Raw genomic sequence first — 11,052 nt, 5'->3', positions numbered from 1 at the left:
GGATGCCTATTGCTTGCTGGGTACCATTTCATCAGTGCCCAATGGGTGAAGCTGGGAAATGCCTTTTTAAAAATACCCTGAGTACAAGAGTGGGGAGATAGCTCTGTAATTTTAATGTGTTCCCCAGGCAAGTACAGAGATCCAAGTTTGGATTCCTAACATTCACATATAAAGTAGGATGTGGAAGTTTATACCTGTGAATCCCAGTGTTAGGAAGGCAAAGGGAGGGGGCTCCCTAAAACTTGCCCACCACCTAGTGAATTCTCCGTGAATGAATCAGTGACAGCCAGGTTCAGTGCAAGACAGTCTCAAGAATTAAGAGGGAGAGGGATTGACGAAGATCCTTGATGTCCCCCCCTCTGACCTCCACATGCACATAAACACAAACGGGCATAAACTCATAACCCACAAAAATCTTTTAATAGTGATGAATACAAATTTTAAATTCACCTAATGGCATATGGCAGGGTAACATTCCCTATTGGAAAACCTGAGAAAGGAAGGTCACATCATGTGCCTTCCCGGGATCAAAGTTATCACCCTTGGTGTCAAGTTACTTTCCGGACTGAACTGTCTTACCAGCATTTTCTTTGTTTAAAACCACACTTTTGAAAGAACCAGTAAATAACCCTGGGAAAAATAAACAGGGTCAACGGAAGAAAAATACAAATTTGTACAGATGATAGATTTCTATTTTATGTTCCTTGTTGAAACTTACCTAGAAGAATCTGGAAGGTCCCCCGCGTCACCCCCTACCCCGGAGCTATAAAGTGATAATTTACTGTGTTTCATCTTTGCAAGGAATTGAGAAATGCTTCTTGGAAATACTTTATAAATGCTATTTAGAAGTAAGAGGCAAAAAGGTCACAACTACACTTTCAAACTTGGGTCACAAAATAAGATCTGATCGCTTCTTAAGGGTGATTTGTTTCTGGTAGGGAGCAGAAAGAAACAGCAACCAAACAGAACACAGCCTTCTGGCAGCCCGCCAAGGTGAAGACAGGAGAGTCAAGAGAGAAACCTCCACCGTGGCTAGAGCGGTTCCGACAGCGACAGGAACTTCCGGGGTGGGGCCCGTCCATCGCTTCCCTATGGCTAATGTGGGCTTTCAGCACAGCTAGGATCGGCAGTCCTTTGGCCGCTACTTCCGTTACTTTAAGACGGTGCTTGAGGTTGGGGGTGGCTATGGCCAAGAGCAAGTTTGAGTACGTGCGGGATTTTGAGGTTGACGACACATGCCTGCCCCACTGCTGGGTTGTGGTGCGTCTGGACGGCCGGAATTTTCACCGGTGAGCTGGCGGGGCGGGAGACCGCGTGGTGCGCTTGCACTTCCGGGAAGTGTGCCACTGATAGTTACCGGGGAAACGCGGCAGCCAATGAGCACTCGGTATTGAGCGTCACCTGAAGGACTTGCTCTAAGAGCAGGCTTTGCTGCTCGGTGGTTGAAATATTTAAAAGAAGCCGGCTATTGCAGTTGGTGAAAAGTCCGTGCTACCTAAGCAGAAACCTGTTTGCAAGAACTTTGTGTGTGTGTGTGTAGGTGGGGGATGTTATTTCTGGGTTCCCTACTTAAACTTAAGCCAAATGTGCAACCCTTTTGTTATTTCCGAGAGCTATTAAGAGGCCTGCATAAGCCTAACTGTGATCAGGAGTTGACAGTATATCCCTTTCTCGTCGTCGTCAGCTTCACATTACCTGGACTGGCTGCACTAAAGTCAGGAGGAAAAAGGAAGAGAATGCAAACTATTGGGGACCTAATTTCAATAAAGGACCGTGTTATTAGTTTATAATCAGTTTATAGCTGTATAAGTCATGGAACTATAGTAATGTTTATAGAGCACTTAGTAAGAGCCAGGTATAATTACATTTTGATCTCCTAATGATTGGCACAACCTGGTAGGGTAATCTTCTCTATTCACCCAGGAAGATGAAACTTCACAGGAAAGGGGATTGAAGCAGTTGTATCCCTTTTTGTCAGTTCGTCAAAGCAAGAAAGAGAAACTTGCTATTTTTTCCTATATATGCCTACGCGTAAGTGTAGGGTCAACATTGGATGTTACTCATCAGAGCTGTCCGCCTTGTCTTTCTTGAGACAGGGTCTCTCATGGAACTTCCTTGGAACTCACCAAATACTCTAGCCCAGTGGTCATCTAGCCCCAGGAATCCTCTTGTCTCAACCTCCACAGAACTGGGATTACGAGCAGGTGCCACCAAGCCCCTACCCCCCCCCCCCTTTATGTTTGGGGCCAGAACTTGGACCTGACAAACGGTTTACCTACTGAGCTATTTCTCCATCTCTTTTAACTGCCTCTGTAGATGGTGTTGGTAATGACAGACTCTCCACCATTTGTGCCCTTCTCTTTTGTCTATGAAGGTTTGCTGAGAAGCACAACTTTGCCAAACCTAATGACAGTCGAGCTCTCCATCTGATGACCAAATGTGCCCAGACAGTAATGCAGGAGCTGGAGGACATTGTGATTGCGTATGGACAGAGTGATGAGTACAGCTTTGTGTTTAGGAAGAGAAGCAATTGGTTCAAAAGAAGAGCCAGGTGAGTTTCAAAGCCAGCCTCCTATTAGGTTGTTTTCTCCCGTTCTCTGTTCCTCTGTTGATCACGGCAATAGCTGAGATCTTAAAGATTGTGGGTGATGTTGCATTTGCAGAGTGCACATGTCCTATGTTGACTGTTTTCCTTTCCTTCTAATTTTTTTAGATGCTTTCTTTCTCTAATTCTTTCCCTTCTGTGTCCAGCTTCCAGACTGACCTATTGAAGATTTAGACTATGAACAGAGTATTACTGATTCATGGGTAGCTTTGCCAGGGGTTAATTAAAGTGTTAAACTTTTTAACTAAGAAAAGACATCTGATAGTGAATTTGGTAGTATATCGAAACTCTTAGAGCAATCAATATTATATGATAGGTAGGTTTTTAAAATAAGGGTTCCCTTTCTTCCAAGACTGAAAACAGTACCACACCCACAAAACAACAATAACAGAATCTCGAACTATAAATGTATACCACATCCTATAGAGAAAAGTTTTGGTGTTAGTGAGTGTGCTGGCTAGTTTTATGTCGGTTGGACACAAGCTAAAATTATCTGAGAGGTGGGAACCTCAAGTAAGAAAATGCCTTCATAAGATCAGGCTGCAGGCAAGCATGTGGGCATTTTCTAAATTGGTGATTGATGCAGGAGGGCCCAGCCCATTATGGATGGTGCCGTCCCTGAGCTGGTGCTTCTGGGTTCTATAAGAGTCTGAGCAAGCCATGAAGCACAAGCCACCCTCCATGGCCTCTGCATCAGCTCCTGCCTCCGGGAACCTGCTCTATGTGAGTTCCTGTCCTGACTTCCTTCAGTGATGGACAGTGATGTGAAAGTAGCCAAAATAAACCCTTTCCTCACCAACTTACTTCTGGTCACGGTGCTTCATGACACGAATAGTAGTGCTAAGACAGCGAGTAGCTCAAAGTAGAGGCTGACTCCATTCAAAACATGCAGCCAAATATTAAAAGTTTTTCTTGGCTAAATACATTTTATCTTCTAGCTGACCAGGAGGTTTGTATAATCTCCCTATTGTGCCCACAGGTCCTACCTTGGCGTGGAATTAATGTCAAACGCTTTCTCTTTTCTTGTTCCACCCAATGTGTCTTGCAAGTAAGTTCATGACTCTCGTGGCCTCCCAGTTCGCCTCCAGTTACGTGTTTTACTGGCGTGATTACTTTGAGGACCAGCCCCTTCTGTATCCCCCAGGATTTGATGGAAGAGTCGTGTTGTATCCTAGCAACCAGACTTTGAAGGACTACCTCAGCTGGCGGCAGGCAGACTGTAAGTGCCACCAAGTACACAGTCTGAGTCATAACTACCAAACCTGTACGTTAAAGCTATGGGTCTCATACAAGTTTGCCTCGTCGGTGTGTTGCTTAGAGTTAAGTGACAGTTAAAAATGTTTTTTTCCTTTCAATAGAGTCTTTCTTTATAGCCCAAGCTGACTTTCAATCCTGCCTGAACTCTACAAGGCCCGTGCTAGAATGTGTATAGCACTACACCAGGCTGTCTCTCATACACTAAGTTAGGAGATTTTTATGGGAAAAGTATCTGTAGTTGTTTGCTCCATGTGTGTATGGATGTGTGCACATGTGCATGTTTGTATATGAGTGTGCATGCATGTGCTTATGTGCGCTTGCCTGTACAAGCACTGCAGAGCCAGAGGAAGAAGTGGGATGTCCTGCTCCATCACTGCTCCGCCTTATTCCCTGACTGAACCTGGAGCAAGTCTGGCAGCCGGCAAGCCCTAGAGATACTCTTAGATCAGCTCTGGGGTTCCAGGTGCACGTGACTATGCCCAGCTTCTTACACGGGTGCCGGGATCTGATCTCAGGTCCTCCAGCCCGCACAACAAGAGCTCTTACCCATGTAGCCATTATTTCTCCAGCCCATGTTTGCTTTGTAAATACAGAACATAAGGCAGTCCTGCATTTCCACGCCATTTATGCAGAGCCTGCGTGGTAGCAGCTCCCTTTCTGCTTTGCGACAAACTCATGAAGTCACAAGCTGCACGGCCCTTGATAGTCTCTGCCATTCCCCTGGAGTTACCTTGGCAACTGTTTCTAGGATGAACACCTAAGTCAGCGGATTTGCGTTAGGCATTACTGACATGACCATGTGAAGTTGTTTTCAGGGAGTAAGTTTACATGCCTACCCCTTTTACTATCTGTTCTCTGTGTAGGCAGACTGGGCAGCCACTAAATGACTCTGAGATCTTTGTACTCGAAAGTGGAGAGAAGCTGGGTTGTGGTGTTCCCGGAAACATAGTCTCTATGTAAAACAAAGTGGATATACAATATACGCTGTACAGTGGGTATATAATATTATATGTTCATAAGGATAAGATTCAGTATACGTAAATGTTATTTTGTTTTTCTCACAGGTCACATCAATAATCTTTATAATACAGTTTTCTGGGCCCTTATCCAGCAGTCTGGACTAACACCAGTGCAGGCCCAGCAGAGACTAAAGGTATAAAGATGCTACAACAGAAACACAGTTGAGGGCATTTGCTCTGGTCTCTCATAGCATTTCTGGAATGTTCCCTTTTATTCCTTAGCTTCCTTTACAGCTCTGTTTTGAACGGAGATAAAGATCAGTAGCAGAAGCTCTCGCCTTGTGGGGGTCAGCAGTATTAGTTATTACTTCTCTCGGGGCCACCGTGTCAGCGTGCTTACACTCGGCTGCTGTTGCGTCTTGGCTCCTCACCTCTGTAGATGGTGCATGCGCTTTTCTCCTTAGCCCCTGAAAGTCCTCTTCCCTCGTGCTGTATCCTATTGGGCTCCTATTAGAAACCCCTGAATTAAATGAGGGCGATGGCTGAGAGTCACATAGCTGTACTCTGTATCCTCTCTGCTTTAGTGAAGTTTAGGATAATGGGTCTTACCTCAGGCTTATAGAAAGTGCACAGAGAAGTAAGTTCTGAGTAAGTACTGGCCTGCTTTCTTCCATGATTCTTCAGTGAGGTGATGTACTGTGACAGGCCCTGATACAGTGTCTTCTACATTGCCATTACTGAGCTATTCATGGTCTTTACTAACAGTATCAGTGGTGAAGACTTACATATTAATACCAGTAGGAATGCCAACAGCCATGTCCAGTCAGAGCCAAAATCAGATTTTGCTTCCTCTTAGAAAAGACAGTTGGGCAGTGGTAGCACACACCTCTGTCTTTACTCCCAGCATTTGGGAGTTGAGGGTCTGGGGCGCGGGCAGGCAGATCTCTGAGTTCAGCCAGCCTGGTTTACACAGAGCAAGTTCCAGGACAGCCAGGGCTCCATAGAGAAACCCTGTCTCGAAGAAAACAAAACAAAACAAGTAGTAAAGATAGCTTTCATCTACTTTTTCTTCTCCGGAATGGAGATGACATTGTGATCAAGGAAGAAATACCAACACCAAGTTGATGTGCACACAAAGTTGTTCTTTTCCCGTTAGCTCCTACTAACCCCACACAGCCTGGGCAGTGCAGCCAGGGTTTGCACAGAAGGGGATTTCATCATTTAGACTCCTAGATTAGAATATTAGGAACTGGGGTGTAGCTCAGTAGAGTGGTGTGAATTTTAATTAAAATGATACTCATTAGCTACTGTGAGAGGAGCGCTGACAGTCCTTCCCCTGGGTGGTGGGTTGGTAGGAAGAAGACCTACTGAAGATTTTTTTTCTGTGTTTCCTCAGGGAACTCTGACAGCAGACAAGAATGAGATTCTGTTCTCCGAGTTCCACATCAACTACAACAATGAACCACATATGTACAGGAAAGGGACAGTGTTAGTGTGGCAAAAGGTAAGGCTACGTGTTGAGAGAAAAATGGTGCATCTTGCCCACCATCCCATGTGTGGCTCCGGTGCTGGTGACTAACATGTCATAGATACGTTCCAAAAGAAGGCCCTGTGCAGGAAGAGTTCGTATGCTCATCAGTCAGTAGTGGCCTGGGATCTCTTAGAGTAGATGTAAATAGTATGTTAAATTCGTGCACTTGTTTTCTGTGTCCCCTTTTAATGGGTGGAGTACGGAGCTGGAGAGATGGCCCAGCAGCTAAGATCACTTGCTCCTTTCTAGAGGACTTGGCTTCAGTTCCCAGCACCCACATGGTGGCTCACAACCATTTGTAACTCCAGTCCCAGGAAATCCAACACCCCCTTCTGACCTTGGGCACATGTGGCACACCTATTTTGCATTCATAAACCATTATGAAAAATTACTTTTTCCCAGGCTGGCGATACCTTTACATGGTTCATCCCTTCAGGACAACTGAAGGACTGAGCACTAAGAGATGCCATAAAACGAGAATGGAGGGAGCAGATGAGAGGTTCTGACTTTGAGCAGTCTTACTGGATTTCTCAGAAATTCATACTTACCCTACCATTCTCAGCTATTGGCCCTTAGACATAGTTATTTCTTTAAATTCATTTCTTTCTTTTTTTTTTTTTTTTTTTTTTCCGGAGCTGAGGACCGAACCCGGGGCCTTGCGCTTGCTAGGCAAGCGCTCTACCACTGAGCTAAATCCCCAACCCCAATTCATTTCTTTTCATGTTAGTATTTTATGAGTGAGTGCTTTCAAGGATTAAGGGCTACCTTGAGAGCCACACATCCCACTGACAACCTCAGTTCATTTGTTAACCTTTTCTTACGTGTTTGTTCTTTAGCCTTGGGTACTTAACCAGGCAGAGGAAAGATACCCTTAGTTCCACAGTTATTGCTAACCAGGAAATAAATTCTCTTCTTTGTTCCAAAGTCCACTGTATTAGTTGGTGCCTCTGGAGAAACAGAACAATAGGATGAATATAAACATTTATATAAGTTATATATGTATAATTATATGTATGTATATAGTAACAACAGCTGTCTCTCACCTAAGAGGGTAAGAGCCCACTAGTTGCCTTGCCCTTGAGCCTTAGCAATTGCAGCCATCCCTCGGGGACTGTGTTACACTAGATAGGCTGAGAGCCCTGTAACTGCACAGTCCTCCAGGCACCGAAAACCTGGAAGGCTGCTAGGGTTGCTGGTCCTTAGTCAACAATGGAAGCTGGTTCTGGTATCAGAAGATGCTGCCCACACCTTGAGTGGGTCCTCCCACTTCAGTGAGGAGTCCCTCCTACTCAGATGATTCTAATTTGTGGCAAGGTGACATGAAAACCAACTGTCATAATTACTTTTCAAAATACAGTAAAGTAACCTTTTCCCAAGACTTGTTATTGAAAAGTTTGTGTTGCCAAGGACCAACCCAGGATCAGAGGAACTCTACCACAGATCTGCATCCACAGCACTAGAAGTGCTGGTTGATTCTGGTCGTTTTTGAGGCACGGTCTCACTGTGTAACTCTGGCTGGCCTGAAACTCACTGAGCAGATCAAGTTAGCCTTGAACACATAAAAATCTGCCTACCTTTCAAGTGCTGGGATTAAAGGTGCGTGCTCCATGCCAGACTAAATGCATGTCTACATAGAGAGATGGCTACCCTGCCGATACATAAAATTCCAGCAGTCAGTGGCATATCAACGAAAAAGGTGAATTTCTCCCATAATTCTCTTTGCACCCCTACCTTCTCTCACAATGTTGTCCCTGTTCTGTCTTCTGCCGGTAGGTGAATGAAGTCAGGACACAAGAAATTAGGCTGCCAGCAGAAATGGAAGGGGAAAAGATGGCCGTGACTCGGACCAGAACCAAGCTGGTGGCTTTGAACTGTGATCTCATTGGGGATGCCTTCTGGAAGGAACACCCAGAGATTCTGGAGGGAGAGGACTGATCTTGCGTGGTGCAGTTCTGGCATACTTAATCACGCAGGGCTACCCAAGTCTCTCCAACCTCAGGTGGCCCGAGCATCCCTGGCCCCAAGAGCACTGTCAGGAGGACTGGGGTTGGGTGGAGACAGACGAAGGAGGGATGTGTGGGGGCGGCGTATCTTGTTCTGCTTAAGCAGAATACCTTAAAAAAAAAAAAAAAAAACATGTTAGAACATGACTTCTTTGGCTCTTTTCAAAATCGTGGTCCTATTTTTATAAAGGAACTATTCATACTTTGCTGGAAGAGTCATTTTTAGCTGTGGCATAAGCCTTACAAAAACCTGTCACCTCTTTCCACCTCTGATAGAAGAGAAGCCCAAACTTTACCCTCACCCACTTAACTAGAGAATGCAGTGACTGAAAAGCCCCACTTTTGACACCCAAGTGCTTGCACTTATCTTTTAGCACGCAGTTAAATATGGGTTGCTGCCTGCACGATGCCTCCAGATTGAGAAATCCCAGGGAACACTCGAGGCCCCGTGCCAGTTCCCAGGATGGCAGCTTCGACCGAACTGAGCACAGGAGGGATGGTTTGGGTACCCTGTACCATTCCAGGATCGATTTTTCTGGGATTGTTATCATAATCATTGTCTTCTCTTACCGGGAACCTAGTTTGCAATCGCTTAACTCTTTTCAAGAAAAGGTATTTTAGGGAGGTATATGTGTATACATCCGAGAGGGAAATGTGTTTGTGTGAATGAGGATGGGGAAGCAGCTGCTCCACGTACCCTGGAAGAACGGCAGTGGCAAAGCTGACTTTGGGTTAGCCTTCTGGACAAGCATTTTCAAATAGCCTCAATGCTGTCAGAGCTGTACCATTTGAACTCAGGAGCACCAGGAGGCCTGATAACTGTGGTATGATCTAATCCTAGCACTTGGAGGTTGAGGCAGGAAGATCAAATATTTGAAGCCAAACTGCAAGACGTGGCAAGGCTCTCAAAAGGGGTAGAGTTGGGGTCGGAGTCACTGGTGATAGCAGAGGTTTTAAAATAGCTCCTCCCACCGATGGCAGGATGGGAACTGGCAAGGGGCAGAGATGGGGATGGAAATCATTTGTTCCCAAGGTGCTGGATTCAATGTGGAAATCATGTTTCCCCTTGACCCTGTTTTATATCTCAGAGGGAAAAGTTTATTTGGCTCCATTAGGAATTAATTAAAAGACAGCCCATGTCCTGCTGCCTGGTCTTGCATTTGCAGGATTTTCAGCCAAGAAGAAAATGTATTTTTGAAAGAGCAGCGTCTGGCCTCATCCCTCACTAATTGACACCCCATCTGCCGATGCCGTTTTTTCCTTCCTGTTCTCCCCACTCCCCAGGAAGAAGCAATACAGCTCATGTTTGGTAACTGCTAAAATATTTTTAAGAGGAAAAAAAAAGGTATAATAAAGACTTCAGCTCCTTGGCCTACTTCATTGGTTCTTACAGAATGAGTCTAACTTGCGTGTTTGTCTTTGAGAAAGCTAGGATGCATATTCCCACATAGCAGACAGCCAGAGGCTTCTGGGTACAATTTTTAAAATGTTCATTCGAATGCTTAATTTGAAAGTGCCAATATAAGGCACCCATGTGGATGTTTGGGACTCTGCAGTGATTTTTTTTTTTTAAAGCCCAAATGCTTCTGGTACAGGCTGTGAACATTATAGCACTCTGGGCAAGCTATTCCCTCAGCATACTGAAGAGGCAGTAAGATCATTAGCTCTTGATGAGCAAATTTAACTTAATGATAAGTTGATAGCATTTTATAGCAAAGTTGGGCGAGTAGGGAATAAAGACCCAAGTTTCATGACAACCACTAGAGAAAGTTTGTGCTTTCAGATCCAGGGAAGTCTACCTCTGGGCTTGTCCTAAGACAGTCATCTAATGGTGGTTGTGTAGCTTGGAGGTTTCCACTCAGGCAGGGGGTTTTAAAGCAATAAGCCGGGTTAAATACCAGTGCCGTCAAGTACCATTACCCACCCAAAGCTTGCTCTTCATTTGATCTTTCTGCCGTGAGCTAAGTTTCATCTCTGTCTTAAAGATACTCAAGTGCTCTTTGGGGCCACATTTTCAAACACACAGGAAGTAAAGAGGAGCCCAAAGCAGCACGTGTAGACTTAATGCTGGTTGATACTATGAGAAGGTGGTAGCAGTTAGGAGAATGACTGGCTGGAGGTGGCAAGAGGCAAGACAGCTATGCTGCATGAGGTGGGACTATCTACAGGAGACTTGCCTTTTAAAAACCTACTTTTGGGGGCTGGAGAGATGGTTCAGTAGTTAGAGCGCTGGCTATTCTTCCAAAGGAAGACCCAGAACCCACACGGTAACTCACAAGGACTACAATTCCAGGGGGTCCAACACCCTCTGGCCTCTGTGATTGCTGTGATTTCTCATGACAGCAAACATAAACATGAAATATATCTTTTTTTAAAAGATCGATTTATTTATTATATATAAGTACACTACAGCTGTCTTCAGACACACCAGAAGAGGGCATCAGATCTCATTACAGATGGTTGTGAGCCACCATGTGGTTGCTGGGATTTGAACTCAGGACCTCTGGAAGAGCAATCAGTGCTCTTAACCACTGAGCCATCTCTCCAGCCCCAATATGAAATATATCTTAAAGAGTTTTGCTGAATTAGAGCTAAATAGTGTTGGTTCTTCGGATTTTGCTGTACTCAGGAAAACATCAATGGAGTTAGTCTTGTTTTCTTTGATACCAAGGGTTCTCCAGTCTTGGCAGGGAAAGG

The 11,052-nt window shown here is 44.9% G+C and overlaps 1 protein-coding gene across 6 annotated transcripts; it reads left to right on the top strand.

Annotated features, from left to right (window-relative positions):
- The first annotated feature begins 1,085 nt into the window (after positions 1 to 1,085).
- Thg1l (tRNA-histidine guanylyltransferase 1-like) lies at positions 1,086 to 9,730 on the top strand. Of its 6 annotated transcripts, XM_063268969.1 has the most exons (7): positions 1,402 to 1,540; positions 2,097 to 2,204; positions 2,375 to 2,551; positions 3,655 to 3,824; positions 4,927 to 5,015; positions 6,218 to 6,325; positions 8,126 to 9,730. In XM_063268969.1, the coding sequence occupies exons 3-7, from the start codon at positions 2,430 to 2,432 to the stop codon at positions 8,285 to 8,287; spliced, it is 651 nt and encodes a 216-aa protein (XP_063125039.1). In that variant the 5' UTR covers positions 1,402 to 1,540; positions 2,097 to 2,204; positions 2,375 to 2,429; the 3' UTR covers positions 8,288 to 9,730. The 6 variants fall into 6 exon arrangements, with proteins under 6 accessions (NP_001013988.1, XP_063125040.1, XP_063125039.1 ...); NM_001013966.1 differs by lacking the exons at positions 1,402 to 1,540; positions 2,097 to 2,204 and adding an exon at positions 1,086 to 1,289 and having other exon boundaries at positions 8,126 to 8,497; XM_063268970.1 differs by lacking the exon at positions 2,097 to 2,204 and having other exon boundaries at positions 1,401 to 1,540.
- The last annotated feature ends 1,322 nt before the right edge of the window (positions 9,731 to 11,052 follow it).

This window comes from Rattus norvegicus, chromosome 10 (assembly GCF_036323735.1).
Source record: "Rattus norvegicus strain BN/NHsdMcwi chromosome 10, GRCr8, whole genome shotgun sequence".
Taxonomy (NCBI): domain Eukaryota; kingdom Metazoa; phylum Chordata; class Mammalia; order Rodentia; family Muridae; genus Rattus; species Rattus norvegicus.
This window is presented reverse-complemented; position numbering and strand designations above follow the sequence as displayed.

Excerpts from the sequence above, each read along its gene's own strand:
- Thg1l (NM_001013966.1), top strand. The coding sequence starts at position 1,099 with ATGTGGGCTTTCAGCACAGCTAGGATCGGCAGTCCTTTGGCCGCTACT. Across the intron at positions 5,016-6,217 it reads AGGCCCAGCAGAGACTAAAG|GGAACTCTGACAGCAGACAA; the intron begins GTATAAAGATGC and ends GTGTTTCCTCAG. Across the intron at positions 6,326-8,125 it reads CAGTGTTAGTGTGGCAAAAG|GTGAATGAAGTCAGGACACA; the intron begins GTAAGGCTACGT and ends TTCTGCCGGTAG.